General features: G+C 43.9%; 1 protein-coding gene across 4 annotated transcripts in view; it reads left to right on the top strand.

Moving 5' to 3' along the window:
* The window catches only part of UNC80 (unc-80 homolog, NALCN channel complex subunit), a 187,089-nt gene that overhangs the window by 44,974 nt on the left and 123,223 nt on the right, over positions 1–18,892 (top strand). For 2 of the 4 annotated variants that reach the window (XM_039494666.1, XM_039494664.1), the window contains exons 13-20: positions 1,074–1,451; positions 2,525–2,671; positions 7,182–7,329; positions 8,583–8,731; positions 10,450–10,619; positions 12,347–12,448; positions 16,893–17,101; positions 17,717–17,823. In XM_039494666.1, the coding sequence (XP_039350600.1) occupies positions 1,074–1,451; positions 2,525–2,671; positions 7,182–7,329; positions 8,583–8,731; positions 10,450–10,619; positions 12,347–12,448; positions 16,893–17,101; positions 17,717–17,823 (1,410 nt within the window). Of the gene's footprint in view, positions 1–1,073; positions 1,452–2,524; positions 2,672–7,181; positions 7,330–8,582; positions 8,732–10,449; positions 10,620–12,346; positions 12,449–16,892; positions 17,108–17,716; positions 17,824–18,892 lie in introns of all 4 variants that reach the window. The other 2 variants (XM_039494667.1, XM_039494668.1) reach the window with 2 other exon arrangements.

Genomic DNA, 18,892 nt, shown 5'->3' with positions numbered 1-18,892 from the left:
ATTGGAGAGAGTCCAGCGGAGGGCCACAAAAATGATTAGGGGGCTGGAGCACATGACTTACGAGGAGAGGCTGAGGGAACTGAGATTGTTTAGCCTGCAGAAGAGAAGAATGAGGGGGGATTTGATAGCTGCTTTCAACTACCTGAAAGGGGGTTCCAAAGAGGATGGATCTAGACTGTTCTCAGTGGTAGAAGATGACAGAACAAGGAGTAATGGTCTCAAGTTGCAGAGGGGGAGGTTTAGGTTGGACATTAGGAAAAACTTTTTCACTAGTAGGGTGGTGAAGCACTGGAATGGGTTACCTAGGGAGGTGGTGGAATCTCCTTCCTTAGAGGTTTTTAAGGTCAGGCTTGACAAAGCCCTGGCTGGGATGATTTAGTTGGAGATAGGTCCTGCTTTGAGCAGGGGGTTGGACTAGATGACCTCCTGAGGTCCCTTCCAACCCTGAGATTCTATGATTCTATATCCATTCAGAATCCTGCTGCAAATATCGTTTTCCTAACCCATTGCTTTGACCATGTCTCCCCTCTCTTTGCATCCCTCCACTGGCTCCTCCTCCTCTGTCACATTGAACATAAAGCTGCTTGTCTTCACTTTCAAGGCCCTTCATAGCCTATTCCTACCCTCTCTATCCTTTCTCATTCACCAGCGAGGTGTTTGTTGACTTCAGCCTCCAGTTGGCCTGTAACACCATCCTCCATCAACCACTTGTTAAATTCCTGCTTTTTCCCATGCTGCCTATTACATCTGGGAGGAACTCTTCATAAACACCCACAAAACAAATGCATTATCCTCCTTCAAAACTCCCTTTTGCTGGGATGCCTACCAAAAACTTGATGACGGTTAGGCCGTTGGTGTGCTGAAACCACTGCCTACCATATGACCAATATTGTCTCATTGTTTCCTTGTGCTCCCCAACTGTGTGTCAGTATCCACCTCTTGTCTCTTGACTTACATTTAGGTTGTAAGCTGTCCATGACTAAGGCTCCTATGCACCATGGTAATACAAATATGAAATGATGATAATACAGAAAACAAGTGTGACCAAAACACGTTGTTTCCTCTTTCTCTAGGTGGTTCTGAAGGCCGTTTACTTGGTCCTGAACCATGACATCAGCTCCCGGATCTGTGATGTGGCGCTGAACATTGTCGAGTGCCTGCTACAGCTTGGCGTGGTGCCATGCGTGGAGAAAGTCAGAAGGAAGAGCGAGAACAAGGAAAATGAATCAGCAGAAAAGAGACCGAGTGAGGGATCCTTCCAGCTCAAGGGGGCTGCTTCGGGCGGCCCAGCCTGTGGATTCGGGGGCCCCCCAGTCAGTGGAACTGGAGATGGGGGAGGCGAAGAAGGTGGAGGGGGAGGAAGTGGTGGAGGAGGAGGTGGCGGAGCTGATGGAGGTGGCGGAGGAGGAGGTGGAGGACCTTATGAAAAGAATGATAAAAATCAAGAAAAGGTATGTTTGGGTACCATGTAATATAGAGAACACATGCATGTGACATAAGTTATGTCAAGTCTGTGTGTGTGTGTATTTGTATGTATATGTGGGTGAGTAATTATAATTTCTTTTTCCCTGTGTTTTTGGGAAACTGCTAGGTTTTCTTTTCCTTAAGCACCACTCAGACATATTCATTTGTGTCACTGTAGTACCCACTTCAAACCCAGTGCATGCATCACCATGGAGAATTCAGCACCCTTTGCTGTGCCTACTCAAGCAAAGCAACTCTGCTAAGCAGCCCTAATTGGCCTAGCGTGGCTGCATTTTTGATATAAAACAAGTATTCCTGTTGCCCTGAATAGGTGCTATTTTACATACTGCACAACTGCTGTTTTAAAACAGGAAAAATTATTGCTGAATTTTTTTACTTTTTATTATTTATTTTATGGTAGCACATAGATGCTCCCACATTCGAGGCACTGTGCAAACAAGCATCAAGAGACGGACAGTACCTTGAGGAGACTAGAATCTAATGAGACAAGACAGAGTCATACAGCAGATCCATGGCAGAGCTAGGAATAGAACCCAGAACTCATGACTCCACATCCCAGGCCTTATCCACTAGATGACAACACAGACTTCATTTTGTTACTTGACTTGATGCAAAGGGTTCTGATCCCTGAGTTCCTTAGGACTTGGTCCTGCCCCACTTACTCGTGTCGGTAGTCCTTTATGAGTAGTCCCATGGATTTCAGTGGGACTACTTTCAGTAAAGTAGTACTCACTATCAGTCCAGGTAGCACAATCTGACCCTTACTGTCTGGCAGATAGCTGAATATTAGGAGTACCTGAATTGACATCAGTGCTCATTGTAGTCAGAATTGCACCTGATAGCAAGTTTTTGAAGGATTAGGCCCTGAGCTTGAATAGATAAGTCAGTAGGACTTTCAAGAGTTACTTAGCTCTTCAGACTAATATTGGACTGTTTGCAAGCAAGAATGTGCAGTGGTATGTTCTGAACAAATGTTAAAGGTATTCCAGTTACCTGACCTCAGTGTCACGTGGTGTCGTTTCCCCTCTGCGGTTCTTAGGATGAAAGCACTCCCATAAGCACCCACAGGCTGGCACTGACGATGCTGATCAAAATAGTGAAATCCCTGGGCTGTGCTTATGGCTGCGGAGAAGGACACCGAGGGCTCTCTGGAGATCGTCTGAGACACCAGGTATTCCAGGAGAATGTAAGAGAACTAAAGCAGATTCCAGTTCTCCCCAACCCCTTCTTTCTGAAATGAGTCTGCTGATGTTGAGAAGCCCCCACTCTCCCCCTCCACACAACTTCCTTTATATTCGTCATTAAATGCTGGCCCCCATCTCAGCTGCACCTACTGAGCGCTGCAGCTGAGCCAAGGGGAGACAATGGCCGCTTAAGCCAGCTTTGTCCCTTTCAAATTCTTGGCCCTGCTAGGGGTGTGTCTCGGGCCCAACAAGACAATTTAGAACAGCCCCAGGGGCTTCTCTGCCATGCAGATTTGCAAAGCCCTAGTGTGGACATACTGCATTAGCACGAGTCACTTTTGTACACTGGTGCAGCATGGCTACACTGGGGAGGTTTATAGTGGTGACTATATCAGTTTGGTTCCATGGATACAAAAATCTGTAAGTGTAGACAAGACCTGCGTTACCGTCTAGTGGTCTTGAATGTCTGCTTATGGGCTGCTCCAGCAACCCTGAATAGCCAGGGTGCACTGTGCTCCAAACATGCTCCCATGCTGCAGTCTGTGCAGGAGGGCAGCAAAAGACCCCCCTCCTCCATCATGAGGTAGCTTTACCTAGTTTTCTGGCCCTTTGATACCATGCAAGCAGCATAAAGAGCCCAGAATTGCTCAGTTATTGCTGTGATTGCATCCCAGAGAATTAAAATCCAGGTATAGGGGATTTCAATGGGAACACAGTGCCCAGTGTCCTGCCAAACAGGTGCATTTTAAAGGCCCAGTCTCGCAAACACTTTTTACTGACCATCATGCATGCTACAATGAGAATTCCCATTGGCTTTGTTAGCGAGTGTAGACTGTGCCTGCGAAAATGGAGGTGGAGGTGGGATTGAGACCTGGCTAAAAATAACGCCTAGAGTGGCGGATTTTATATGATCTCCCCCTCCCCCCCCCCTTACTGTCTCAGTTAGTTAAAAAAATGACAGTAGACGTGCATGCAGCATGTTGTATTTTGATACTGAGCCTTGAATTCAAAGCGTTTAGCTGTAGATCCTGAACCTCTGAGTGATATGAGCTCAAGGCTAGAGCTGAGCGAATAATTGATTTTTTGGATTGGTCACCAAACCAAAAAATGTGAAAAAAAAATCTATTTGTTTCGAACCAAAATTGATTTTTTTTTCTTGCCAAAATGAAAAGCTGAAAATTTTTATTTGGGTTGAATGAAACATTTCAAATGTCAAATCAAAATGACATTTTCAAAATTGTTTCAACATTTCCAAAATTATTTTGTCAGCTGAAACAGTTTGCCAAATTCGTGAATAGTTTCAGAACCCCCCAAAATGCATTTTCCAGTAAATTTTATATTTGCTGCAAAGAAAAAAAAAATTGCCCAGCTCTAGTCAAGATCAGGATCAGTTAAACTTCTCAAAGTGTTTGATTACATTATAAAATGCAGATGTATTTGTTTCCTTCAGTTTACTTTGCAGTTTGTTTGCATGCTTTTAGTTCTGATGAATGTTTCCTTGCCATTTACTAAGCATTTTTACCAGTTCTGAGAGACTGATCCATGCTGTAAATCCCGAGAATAAGGGCTAGAACTTTAAAAGATAGGACTCCTGAAGGTACTGCTTGCTGATTCTTATCCTGGCTTTTGTCAGCGTGTTGGATCAGACCTTCCTATCTAAGTACCTGTCTGACCTCATCACCATAGAAGCTGTGCGCTTCATAGTCCTCGCGACTCCCATGAGTCAGGGACGTATTGCCCCTATTTAACAGACACACAAAGACTAAGGTCCAGATTTTTAAAGGTATTTAGGTATTGCTGCGCTCAGGGTTGCAACGCCTAAGTCTCATTTTCAAAAGCAATTTAGGCACTTAAGAACCTAAATCCCTTTGGAAAATAAGCTTTAGGCTCCTAAATAAGTTAAGCATTGCAAGACTGAGCAAAGCAATGCCTAAAGACATTTTAAAAATTAAGGCCTACCTGACATGCCCAGTTTTACACAGAAAGTCTGTGGCTGAGCCAGGGATGGAACACAGAGTGCCTAAGTAGCAGGTCATGTGTTTAAAATTCTCCTTTGCATTCCCCTGATTCCAAAGCTGCTCTGTGCAGGCTGGTCTCACTGCTCTGGTTTGGGCAGTTAAAAAATTGCTTTAATTTATGCTGGGCTGTAATGGCCTCAAGAGGCCGAAGACACAAGTGAGGATTGGTGTGGCATAGGCAGGGGTGGCTCAAAGTTTTTTGCCGCCGCAAGCATGGCAGTCAGGTGGCCTTTGGCGGCGTTTCTGCAGGTGATCTGCTGGTCTGCAGGTGATCTGCCAAAGCTGCGGGACCGGCGGACCTCCCACAGGCATGCCGCCGAAGTCTGCCTGACTGCCGCCCTCACGGCGACCGGCACACCGCCGCCCCCCCGGCTTGCCGCCCCAGGCAGGGTCGGCTCTAGCTTTTTTGCCGCACCAAGCACGGCAGTCAGGTAGCCTTTGGAGGCTTGCCTGCGGGAGGTGCCCGGTCCCGCGGATTCGGCAGTGCACCTGCGGGAGGTCTGCCGGTCCTGCGGCTTCGGTGTACCCGCCGCCGAATTGCCACCGAATCCACGGGACCGGGGACCTCCCGCAGGCAAGCCGCCAAAGGCTGCCTGACTGCCGCCCTCGCAGGGACCGGCAGTGCCCCCGCGGCTTGCCGCCCCGGGCACATGCTTGGAGCGCTGGTGCCTGGAGCCGCCGCTGGCCCCAGGCACACCCTTGCTGCGCTGGTGCCTGGAGCTGCCCCTGGGCATAGGGACATCTTAGCAGTGCTTCCTTGTCCAAACTATACTAGCAGCAGGAACGAGGAGTTACGTCAGAGTCCCTAAAACAGATCTACACTGCTTTGCAGTAGTGTGATCCTCAGACTGGCTTCTACAGCTTTAAATTCAGATTATGCTGACAGTGCAATGCAAAGCAGCTGCACCACATTAGAGGATTCAGCTAGTTGTTTTCCTGGAGACAAAAATTATAATTAATTTTGTTTTAAACTGAAAGCACAAAATAGTTATCAGGCAATTCCAAATGTCTGTGTGCTGAGGGTTTGTTTTTTTTCCCCTTTTTAAATCCTAATTCACCAGTTCTCCTATTTCACTGTAATTTGCACCACCGTTTTCCTGTCTATATAAACATCCAGAGTCAGGGATGTGAAACTAAAAAAAAAAAAATAGAAAATAATTTATTTTCATATAGTGCCTTTCTGCACAAGCTTCCTCAAAATCCTTTCCAACGCAGCGAGGAAGATACTAGTCATGACTGTGTAGGCAAACATAACATCCATGATGCAGTCAGCAATACTTCACAGTATACTCTTGAGCATTAGAGGCCTGATCCAAAGACTATTAAAGTTAATGGGAGCCTTTCCCTTGGGCTGATCAGTTTGTTTCAGGGGGAATTGGATCAGGCCTTAGGGCTGTCAAACTCACTCTTTGGAGAGGGCCAAATTCTGGTACCAGAGAGACAGGACTACAATGCTAGTGTCATGTGCAGCCATCACTGGGTGGCAGAGAACCCAGTGATGGTAACGGGAGGATTGCACAAAGAGCAAGGGTCCAGAATGGCCTGGTATGTAGCAACCAAGCTATTACTTCGTAAAATTACCATTAAGTTTTGCATCGTTTAAGCCCTGATCCAGCAAAACACTTAGGAACATGCTTGAATTTAAGCATGTGAAGAGGCCCGTTAGCCTCAGTGGGACATGCTTAATGTTCAGCGTGTGCCTAAGTGCCTTGCTGATCTGGGGTCTTTATGGAAAGAGATTTGTAGTGCATTTTTGGGATGACTGCTGTTTCTGCTGTTTGTTTATTTGGCCAGGCTGTTTTGAATGCACCACTCTGGTAATTGCATGCACAATTGTGCATCTAAGTTATTAGAAAATCACAGTATTACCATTGGGCTTCAGAACCAACACCACCCTGTGAGGAAACAGACAATTCACCCATCTCTTGGAGATGATATTTCAGGCTTTTTAATACCTCACTGCATTGGGTCACACCTAAATAGTTAACTTTGCAGTAAAGAGTCAACACTGAATTATTTTTGTAAATAAAAGTTTGCATTTGCAGCATCTGAATTGGTCACTGGAGTCAGATAAACGCATGAACAGGGTTGGATCTGGGCTATAGGCTCAAAATCTGACATCCCTACACCACAGTCTGTTTTATCAATGTTTATACCGTAAGTGTTGGCCAGGGTAATTGGGTTCCTACTCATTTCACCAGCAGTGAAATTTTAACTTCCATATGGAGGACTGCAAGAGGAGGGCAGAAGTGACCTTGATTTAACATCTTCTCCAAAAGATGATGTGGTGTAATGGCTCCTATTACTGAATTGCATGGTTGGCATTAGCTGAAAGCCCATAGCTTGTTGTGGTATTTGAACCTTTTGATTAGTAGGTGAGATTACTTATAACAACACAGCACTGGTGAAACAAGGGCAGAAATGCACCTGAAGGACCCTGCAACTGTCACCAAAATTCAAGCAGATACTTCTCATTTTTGTAATATCTTCACAGGCTCAGAATTGCCTTACAAAGCTGTACAAGCTGGATAAAATGCAGTTCCGGCAGACCATGAGGGACTATGTGAACAGGGATTCCCTCAATAATGTAGTGGATTTCCTTCACGCTTTGCTAGGATTCTGCATGGAGCCGGTCACTGACAGTAAGTACAGCTGGCATCACAAGCCCCAGTCACATTTTCATCGATGACACTACCATAGGGGATGCTGGCTGCCGTTTTCAAAAAGTCGCAGTGAATTTCTAAAGGCAAAATGTAGCCCTATAAATTCTTTTATTTCCAGTACAATTGGAATTAGAGAAGCATATGTGCTCTCTCTTTTAATGCATCCTACCTGTTTGTTTATGGCTTTGTGAAAGAAAATTTTCTCTCAACTATGCCTCAAGCACGAGGTTTTCTGCTTAATAACATGACCAAATGCCAGCTGGAGTGGAATGTGCATTCTATGTTTATTCTGAATGGAGATATAATTGAGCATTAAATCTCTCTGCAGAGCCTAAGGTGAAGCAGCAAATAGCTAAACTGATCATGTAAACAAGTATAGGAGCATTCAGATTTATGTGCATACAGCGTAAGTCCATTTTTTTTTAAGTTAGGCAAACAGTTCTATGTACTATTATGATGACGGTACATGTACATTGGTCATTGCATGCATAAGTAGCTAATTGTGGGCATTTGGAATATAGGAATTGCCATATCAAAACACACACGTAGTTCATCTCCTTGTCTATGATTCCAGTCACTTCAGAGAAAGGTGCAAGAAACACCATAGTGGGCAACTGTGAAATAACCAGCCCACAGGGCAAGTTTCTTCTTAACACCCATCAGCTACACATTGGCGTATCCCTTCAAGGGATAAGCCCTCTCTTGTGAATGTTTTTGCCCTGTCTAAGGAACTGTGGATGTTTTCGTTATCTATATAAATGTTTAATCTGTTGTTTGAATTATTCTGAGATCTTGGCCTCCATTGTACCTTGTGGGAGCAGTTTCATTGGTTAAAAAGAATTTCCTTTCATCAGTTTTAAATTGCTTTTCAATTTAGTTGAGTGCCCCCTTGTTCTGTGTTATCTGAGTGGGGAAACAGGGATGCCTGAATTGCCTTTCCTATTCCATTTGTTATTTTGTATCCCTCTGTTTTAGAGAGGCGAGAAAGGGAGAGGATAAACAGTTTTGATCATTTCAATCTCTCTTCAAATGGTAGATTTTTCTATCCCTCTTCTTATTTGTGCCACTTATATCTGCTGTGTTGTTTATGAGGTAGGGTCACAAAAATTGAACATATGATTTTGGATGATTTATGTCTTTTAATACATTTTAAAAGTAATTATGTATTTAATCTGTAATTTGTTAACACATCTCAGACAAGCTGTGTGGTTTATTGTGCTTGCATTTTGCAGACAAGGCTGGATTTGGAAATAACTTCACCACAGTGGACAACAAGTCTACAGCCCAAAGTGTGGAAGGTATTATTGTCGGCGCCATGTTCAAGTCACTGATCACTCGCTGCGCTTCCACTACGCATGAACTGCATAGCCCTGAAAACCTGGTGAGGATTTAGGTGCAGGTTTTACAAGTTGAATTTCCTCTCTCCCTCATAAAGCAGCTGGGCTTGAAAATCAGGGCTCAATTCAATGAGACTTTATTGGCATAGCTAGCTAGACAAGTTTAAGAAAAAGACAAGCACCTTCAGGTGCTTGTCAGGGGCAAATCTGACCCAGCCAGTATAGGGTCATACACTGTGTTTGGTCTTTGATCCCCTGTGTTTTCAAATAGGGACTCCATTTGTTTAATTGTGAATTTGACATTAATGAAAAGGAAAGACTAGTAGCACTAAACTGGAGCTAGGAATAATGGGCTAGATCCCCACCTGGGGTAAATCAGAGTAGTTCCATTGCCTTCAGTGGAGATATGCCGGTTTACATGAGCTGGATGTGACCCCATTCTGGTAGGGGCTGTGCAAGCTTCCTGAGTACAGTCCTACTAAGGTAACTCAGTCCTAACCTGCAGTACCTCTGTATTTCTCTCTTGGAACTCTCTTAGCAAAGGCTGCCAATCGTACTGAACTAATGTTTAGCTTTGGGAAGAGGGCAGACATCTACTAGGGGCTCAATTAGGACCAATGGCTATGCTTTTGCTTGAGAAGATGTATGCCTTTCCAGAGGTGAAGAGGTAGGTAGTTGAGACCCCAATTCAGGAAGGTACGTAAGCACATGCCTAACTTCAAACATGTGAGTAGACTGCATAGTGCTCACTACACACTCTGTAAAGATGGTGGGCTAATGTGACAAGGCTACGTCTGGGATTTTCCTATTGTGGGACGACTTGCCTGCTTAAAGATGGGCATGTGCGTAAGTATCTTGTGGAATCAGGAGCTCAGTCAGGGCACCAGCTAGTCCGTCAACTAATCTGATGTTTGTAGAGTACTGGCCACAGTTCCACAGCTGGGATTTTCAGAATAGACCGAGGGCTCTCAAGAAAGCTCCTGAAACAGAAGTTGGGTCCTTTGGAAGGTTCTCTCCTTCAGAACTAGGGCTGCCCTTTCCATACCAACTCCTCCCAGAGGCTACAGTTATGCATGCAAATGTACTGAAGTGAAAAACAAAAAGCTAATTGTGGGAGTTAGACTGGTGAATGTATGAGTCATCCCTCTCCATTGTCATAACGTAATCCATTCAAATCATTAAGAAAAAATCTGAGATGCTGCATTTTTCAATAGGATTTTTCATGCCTTTTAAGATTATGGGTTAGATGAATGGGTAAAAAAGGCTTCAAATCATCTTCACAGCTCCCAGATCCTCTGATCCAGAAGCCCTGGCATAATTTAAAACAGCCTTTGTCCAGTACAGTATATGCATCGATGTGAGGGTCAGCTGCAAACTTGCCTTAGTTAAATTATTTCTTCACAGCCCCCTGCTCCACCTTTAATAATGATGTTAATTTAAAAACTAGTCATATACACCATCAAGCAGATCACTAACTCATAGATTACATTATCAAAAGAGTTTGCCACAGATAGTTACAGAGTCTCTTAGCTGGCTCCTGGATTGACTTTCCTCTTACAAAGAGAAACATTTGACCTTAATGAGAAAACATAAACCTGTAAGTAAAGAGCCGCTCAGACAACAGCTGACACAATTATTGAGATATGCAGTTCTTCATGATCTAGTGCATCACCCTGGCTGTATACAAAAGGAATATATGTTTCCCTCCCTGCTTGTATGCAAACTGAGTAACACAGCTCTCTCTCTCTCCTTTGTTATTCAGGGATTGTACTGTGACATCCGGCAATTGGTCCAGTTTATCAAGGAGGCTCATGGGAATGTTTTTAGAAGGGTGGCACTGAGTGCCCTTTTGGACAGTGCTGAAAAGTTAATTCCGGGGAAGAAAACAGACGAAACAACCGAGCAGGATCTGAAACCCCCGGGGAGCAAAAAGTTTGTGTCTGGGAGAGATTTGTGTCTGAATGATTTATATACTGTTGTATAATTTATTATGCTGAACACTGTAGTAAGAGGACCTGAAACATAAGGCCTTGTGTCAGAGGCCTGGTATGAGGCTTGAGGCCTGGGCTAAAGTAATGGTCAGAACTTTGCTTTATATTACCAAGTTAAGTTGTGAGCAAGAGGCAGGCCCTGCTCACAGAATTTGGCAAGCATAGTGTTGATATTTTAAAAACACATATTCCTAAGAGGTGCTGGGCAAAAAACATGCAAGCACATTCCAGAAGGGAGGTACCAGAACACCCTGATAAACAAATTTCCCAAAGATAACAGGAACATGTTGACCCATTTTAAGGATAAGTCAAGAGTGATACATAACTTGTTGTGTTCTGGTGTATAAAGATGTATCTCAGAGGCAATATCTTTGTCTGGCCTAGGGGATAGTGGAAAGTCTCAACACTAACTGAGATGGTCCATTGTCACGAGCATACAAATGTTAGTGTACCTGTAACCATTGAGTTGGGGCATTAGCACCGTGCTTTGTCAGCAATAAACCTGACCAAGTGCCTTTGCACCTTAATGAATTTTGTGGTCAGTGGGCGGTTTGCTCGAGTTCTACTGTGCCAGCTGTCTGCGCAGAGCTGGGACAGCACACACGGAGAACACACGCACGCAGCAAACATCTGACGACAAACACAGATGTAGGAAAGTACAAGGGGTTGTTTGTTTTCGTCTTGTTAGCACATGTCTGCTCCTGATGTACAGGACTTGAGTGTGGCAGTGACAGAAGCCACACTTAAAATTTAATAAAGTGAGGCAGCTGTGGAAGTAGCCATGAAAAAAGTGGATCAGAAATAACTGGTACAAAGGAAGTAAGATAGCAAAGCAGCAGAAATTCAGGGGGAAGTAAGAGGAGAGAAACAGGAGAAAGAAAGAGGAGGGATGGAGGTTGAGTGTGAAGGGATAATTGCAACCCCCACCCCCAACATCATGTGGACATGGCCTAGTATTAGCATCAGTACCTTGAGGTGCTGAGAGCTGTTGGTCTGAATGCCTATACTCAGGTGTGGGGAGCATGATACAAAAGAAACCTAGGTTGCTTTATTAATTTAATATGCTGTCTTGGGATGTGTTGCATTTACGTGTGAGACAAAAGAATAAGTATGGATCAAAAAGGGAGCTTCAAACGGAACTAAATGAATTAGTCTCATGTAAACTGGCAGCATCAGATTTGTTGCATGATTTTCTTGGCTTCAGAGACACGCAGACGACACTGGCCAAGATTGCCAAAAGTATGTGGTCAATACTTTCTGATAATCTGCCTTCTTTAAGGCACCTCAGATTGAGCACCCACAAAATGAGGCTCCCAACATTGCTAGTAGCTTTTGAAAATCTTGGCTAGAGCCCTGTGTGTGACTAGCATAGAGCCCTGCAGCGGAACTGGAATCCCGCAGGTTCTGCTGAACCCACTGCCATAACAGCAGGAGTGGGGGTTTTTAAAAAGTCCTGTGCAAGTCTCTAATCTTGGCCTTAGTTCCCCATCCCAATACATTTTTGATGATGATATGTGCATAGGCAGGCCAGTTGCTGTAATGGGGGCACACATTTAAATTTGTTTTTCAGAAGTGCTGGATTCAGTGATCAGGGAACAATGTTGATTATATGAGAAGCAAGATATGCCATCTGTTAACTTTATTTGACTGTCTGTATTGTCTGCATAGATCCGAGGTGGGAAGTGTTGTTATTGATAAAGGCCAGGCATCATCTGCCCCTGATGAATGTCGTAGTTACATCTCCAGCCGTCCTCAGCAGACCCCAGAGCAGTAAGTAAATATTTAGTAGTTTGTGTTGTACCAGAGAATTCCCCACTGTGGAAGTAGCAATCAGCTGTTCATTTAGGGTTCTTCTCTGCCAGCAATACAAGAAATGTACTGAGCATTTGTTTAGCTGATGCTGAACTTACAGGTTATGTCCAACAAATGCCCACCTTCCGTACCACCAAAAGGACAACAGGGCATAAACTTGATTTCAGAGGAAGATAAATTAAAGCTGGCACCACAGGCCATCACAAAATGGGCAGCACAAAATGAAATTGCAACAAAATTTGCCAATGCATTTTTAACAATGACAGAGCAATAAATAGAACATTTATTCTCATCATCAGAGCAATTCCCGGTTCGTGCGTCCATGCTCCAAACATGAGGCCAGGTAGCTCTCAACATTCTACGCTGTTGCTCCCACAGGAAATGTGAAAACTACACTGGTGGGATAACTACATGCCCCTTAATTCATCCAATGGTTGGTTCATTTCTCACCCACGGGACCCTGCGGTTGTTGCACTTGCCTTATCAGCAGAGCTGCACCTCCAGCTTTCTGATTATTATTTTTGTATTTGTATTGGGGCAATGCCTAGAGGCTCCAGGTCTAGACTGGGGACCCATTGTGTTAGGTGCTGTATGCATACAGAATGGAAAGATGATCTCTGCCCAAGGAACTTACAGTCTAACAATAAGTAACAATTCTCAAAAAACCCCTCCAGCTTTAGCATCTTCCTCTTCTTTGTTTTTCCCTTTTTTGAGTCAGACTGATTTTATTCTTTTGTCCCCCTAAATGAACTGAATAATCATAGAAATAGAGGGCTGGAAGGGACATCTAGTCCATCCCCCTGCCAAGTAACCTAGGCCATCCCTGACAGGTGTTTGTCTAACTTGTTCTTAAAAACCTCCAGTGACAGGCATGCCACAACCTTCCTTGGAAGGCTGTGTCACTACTTAGCTATCCTTACAATTAGAAAGTTTTTCCTTGTATCTAACCTAAATCTCCCTTGCTACAGATCTTCTCTAACCTTAAATGGACATAGAGATGAATTGATCACAGTTTTCTTTATAACAGCCTTAACATATTTGAAGACTGTTGTTATTAATTCTGTAATTAAATTAAACTTAGTTATTTACTGCTGCCTCTTGCATTATCTGTCATATTTTTCCAGTTTTCTTTTTTTGGTGGAAACTTCCTTGGCTTTTTTAGTCATCAGTAGTGAAGATGGGTGTCTTTAGAGAAGACAGCAGTAGTTCCCTGTATCTGTTCTTCTTTGAAGACCTAACAGATCTTCTGATTTCAGTGGAAGCTGTTCATATCCTGTGGTGGGACAGTAGGCCCCAGCTGGGGTATTTCTCCCTCTCTCTCTCTCTCTCTCTCTCAATCTTTCCTCCTCATCCTGATCTACTTGAATCTGCAGAGAATAATCTCTTTTGCCATGGAAATGATTGTATAATCACAAATGCAACATTATGACTTCATTGCAAGATCAAGAGGGAGAAGATGGATTGTGCAGGAGCCCAGCCCTGATTTAAGGGGAAATAACATTTTCTAATTAGCAAACATGGTCAGAGTAGTTAAGCAAAGCAAATGAATGGTGAATTGATTGATATTTTAGTCTGATATATTTGGAGGTTTTGCCCAGTCCAAAGATCTGTATATGGTGAGCAAAATCAGGGCTCTTGAAAATCTCACATTGATAGACCAATTTTCAGAGTAGCAGCTGTGTTAGTCTGTATCCGCAAAAAGAACAGGAGTACTTGTGGCACCTTAGAGACTAACAAATTTATTTTAGCATGAGCTTTCGTGAGCATCCGAAGAAGTAAGCTGTAGCTCACGAAAGCTCATGCTAAAATAAATTTGTTAGTCTCTAAGGTGCCACAAGTACTCCTGTTCTTTTTATTGATAGACTAGTGTCCCAACTGGTCTATCAATCTTTCTTCAGTTCTTGTTTTGCTCTTTACTCTTAGAAACCTGTAATGCAAGACTAATATGTGGCTCAGAGAGGGTTTTCTTTTGGCATTGCTTTCCCATTAATGGTTAAATCATCATGTCCTAGGAGAGTGGTAACCCACACCTTTAAATGATGTGCCAGTAATGAAATAAAGCCTGTTTCTAACATTCAAAATAGTGGGTTGGGAAAGGTTAAAGACTGTGGGCCAAGAGACACCACAGATGGTGCAAGGCGGTGCAAACAACGTTGCCTTGCACCAGGGTGCAATGCTGTACTCTGGGGGTGGATTTACCCCAGGGTTTATGTCAGGTGCAGCGTAGCTTTAGTCCATAGAAGCTGTGCCAGTAGATGCTGTGAATAGACTTACCCTGATAAACTTAGTCACATCCTTTCCCAGGCTAACACTGCCCAGTTTTTGATACATTCTGGGCTCAAATGGGTCTTCCTACAGATGGGTTTTTTGTCATCTTATGCCATGGGAGCTTTCTCACTGCTGAACATTCCACCCTGAGGGGCCCGGTGGCCTGGTTTATGCTGGTGGGCAAGAACAAAAGGAGATAACTCTCCTACATCCATAAGGTCTTTAATATCACTGATATAAGTACAGCTGGAATACAGGGTTCAGCAATAGATGAGTCCTTCAGCACTGTAAGCAGATGTGGGTGAAGAGCAATATACTGAATCTGAACCCATCTGAGTTTAAGAGAAGCTTGGATCTAGATTTTGGGACAAGGATTATGCCTTGGGCCCATTTCTAAACACTCACTGAATTTCTGATTTGATCAGAGGTGCACAAGGAAGCTTGTGTATATTTTGTGCAATAGATTTGCAACTTTGGTTGTATGTGCGGAGGTCACTATTTCAATATTACTCATGCTCTCAAGCAATGGAGAGATACCTGCAGCTATACAGAAGGTCACCCTTAGAAACATTTCAGTTGCCTTAAGGCTTGCCTACACAGAGACGTCCAGGAAAATTAATCCGAAATAACTAAAAGTGTGAATTTGAAGTGGATTGCATTAAATCCCTGTGTGGATGCTGCTGTTCAGAATTAAAATTACTTTGATTTGGTTTAGCTAAATTCACTTTGGCAGTGATTCGGATTAACTTTCCTGGAAGTTCCAGTTTAGACAAGCCTTTAGAAAGCTATATAATTTTTCTTCAATATTTGCAGTATTCCCTATATCAAGTCTAGAGAAGTGTAGGGAATACTGCAAATAATGAGGGAACAATCTAGTTATTTTAAGTCAAAAATAGACAGTGTTTAAGGGTGATTGTTTTATGTGTGCTGCTCTGTTAAATGTTCCAGGGTCATCCTTTAGTCCAGAAGTTACTCAAACTTTCTGTAGCAAAAGAAGATTTGTTGAGATAAAGGCTAAACCCTAAACTTATGAAAAAGAGGTTGGCTTTGAAATCTGAATGTTGTAGTTAGCTCTTTTGCCCAGCCTTTTTATCTCTCTCAAATCTGTATTCTCTTCAAGTGGAGATAGATTTGCCAATTAAAATCCAGAATACAGAAATAGGAAAGTCCAGAAAGGCTTGTTTTATGCTGAACTGAATATGAAACTTTCTGAAACTTTCCTTTGATGATGTGATTGTAAAGAGAACAGAAAATTTGAATCTCCTGAGAAAAATTAGAATTAGCCATTCTGCTCACAGTCCTGCCACAGAACTTTGAGGTCTCAGGTATGCAGCAGAATATGGTGTCACTATTCTAAAAGATCACTAAGAATTGTGATTTCATATAGCTACACACAGTATTGAAATGATCTTTTGATATACAAACACTTTGTAAGGGACGCAGCCTTGAAAAGCATTAGTCCGGTACCTTAGTGGTCACTTTGACCAGATAGAGGATGATTCTTTAGCACAGCGGTTCTCAAACTTTAGCAACCCAAAGAACCCATTATGATTTAAAATTTTACGCTGACCCCCAAACCCCCAGCTCAGCCCCAGACCCTGCGCCTACTCCATCCCTTCCCCCAAGGCCCCGCCCCCGCTCTACCCCTGCCCCTCCTCTTCCCCGCCTCTTTCCGCCCCTCCGCTGAGAGCACCCCATCCCCGCTCATCCCCCTCCTTCCCAGTGCCTCCTGCACGCTGCTGAACAGCTGTTCCCCGGCATGCCGGAGGGACTGGGAGGGAGGGAGAGGAGTTGATCAGCGGGGCCAGTGGCCTTGGGCATGACTCGCAGACTCCCTGGAGTCCACAGATCCACAGACCCTAGTGTGAGAAACGCTGCTTTAGCATAATGACAGAAAAACAGAATGACTTTTTAGACTGTGAACTCTCCAGGGTAAAATTTGTCTTCATTGTGCAATATTGAGAACATTGTCTATCTTAACAAATTACATCAAGAAGAATAAGTTTAAATTCTTAGAGTAACATATGCCAAGGAACAAAGAGAGGTTAGAAGAGGGGGAAACTTGTTCAAATGTACTTAGCAGCATACAAACCACAGTGAGGTATTATTAACCCTATGTTGTGTTCTCTCGCAGCGATGAGCAAATGCAAGGGGCGGTTCTGGGACGCAAAGACTTCTGGCGAAAGATGTTCAAGTCGCAGAGTGCAGCAAGTGATACCAGCAGCCAGTCAGAGCAGGACACGTCGGAGTGCACCACTGCTCACTCTGGAACGACCACTGACAGGCGCTCTCGCTCCCGCTCCCGACGGATCTCGCTCCGAAAGAAACTCAAACTCCCCATAGGTAAATGTATGTCCCTTTATATTATATATATGTACTGCATGTGCAGATAGAATAGATCTGTTCTGTGCGTGTGTTGGATACTGTATAGCAAAGACACGTAGTGTCTGAGTGCCTTACAATCTTTAATATATTTATTCTCACAACACGCCTTGTGAGGTAGGGAAGTGCTATTTTCTCCATTTTACAAATGAAGAAGTGAGACAGAGAGAGAGACTAAGTGATTTGCCCAAGGTCACACAGAAAGTCTATTGCAGAGCAGGGACTTTAACTTGGGGTTCCCAAGTCCTAGACTGGAGCCCTCATCATTGGACCATCCTTCCTTTCTCTCTGAGAAGCTTTCCAAGCAGACTTCAATAAGAAAGGAAGAATAAATATTATTTATCCTTTCTCACTGACCCATGTTGATTTTCAAATTTTACAATCCTAAAACAGCCTTGCATGTTATTAATTCAACTATGATCTTTGATGCATGTAGCATGAACATGCCTCATCCTTTACCCTTTTCTCATGTCATGGTATGACTGTTTCAGTGCTATAGAGAAATATGCCTGTATTGCTGATGTATTCAGCTTGGAGCAATTGCAGAATTGTCCTGACTGGCTTTATCTGCATCAGGGAACTGGCTGAAACGCTCTTCCCTCTCTGGGCTGGCCGACGGGGTGGAAGACCTCCTGGATATCAGCTCTGTAGACCGTCTGTCTTTCATCAGGCAAAGTTCCAAGGTAAATGTGTCATTTCAGATTAGTAGGGAGGATAAAGGGATAGGGTCTGGCTACTTCATAGATCACTTCTAGCTCCCAGAGAAAATACTATGATCAGCATGGATATTGCAGCTGATGGGACCCAGGGACAAAACCCTCAGGAGCTGGGGCTTTCGCTAGAGTGCCCGCAGTGGTGCAACTCCTCACCTGCAAAGGCTAGGAGGAGTCTGTCTTTCCATATTTGGGAGCATATACTTCCCAGCATCCAGCATAACACCTTGACTGGAGGAGGTCTGCAGGAAGGTGCGGATGGGGGTGGGGGAAAGAGAAATCCTTCCTCTGGCCCATGGAATTGTAGCACAGCTGCTCCTTGGAAGCTGTTCCAGACAAAAGTCAGGAGTAGTCTCTTTGGTCCTAGCATTCCCCAACTCCAGCCCTCACAGAAGTGAAAGTCCAGAGAGTCCGTTCAGTGGTGGGTCTGTTACCCATGCTCCTCCCTGCCCTGCGTGCTTTCATGCACAGAGATCCAGTGGAACTGCACTTGCACACCCCTGTGCAGACCTCCCAAATCCTGCTTCTCCCCAAAGTCCAGCATAACCACACCATGGGGGAGGCAGCAGGGTTTGTCTCTGTAGCATAGTGTAAGACAGATCCTCCCTCAAGGAAAGAGGTTGAAAATGGCAGGTGACTTTTTCCCTTCCCTTGAGAGGAGGGAGGAACAGAGTGGTGATGGTCCATAAGTGGACAGAAATGATTCTCCTTCTGTATTTTTCTGAGCAGCACCCAGTGCTGTAGTATGGGACACACTAGAAATACACTGGAGAGGAGCTTTGGAAGCAGTCAGTCTTTGGAAAGATTAGGGAACAGCTGAAAGACACAGTTTTGTGAGGATGCATGTGATTTGAGAGGCTGAGAGGTAAACAATGAGTCATGAGGCAGTGATGAGGTAATAGAATAAGGATGGCAGTAAAATGATGTTATCATAGCAGTGAGCGGGGGGATGTGCGTCTAAGCAACAGAACAGAAAAGGAAGAGTGTAATGAGTGGTATCTAGCAGCATCTCAAGACTTCCTTCTGGGGAAGTGAAGAA

This window comes from Mauremys reevesii, linkage group 11, assembly GCF_016161935.1.
Source record: "Mauremys reevesii isolate NIE-2019 linkage group 11, ASM1616193v1, whole genome shotgun sequence".
In the NCBI taxonomy this organism is placed as follows: Eukaryota; Metazoa; Chordata; order Testudines; family Geoemydidae; genus Mauremys; species Mauremys reevesii.
This window is presented reverse-complemented; position numbering and strand designations above follow the sequence as displayed.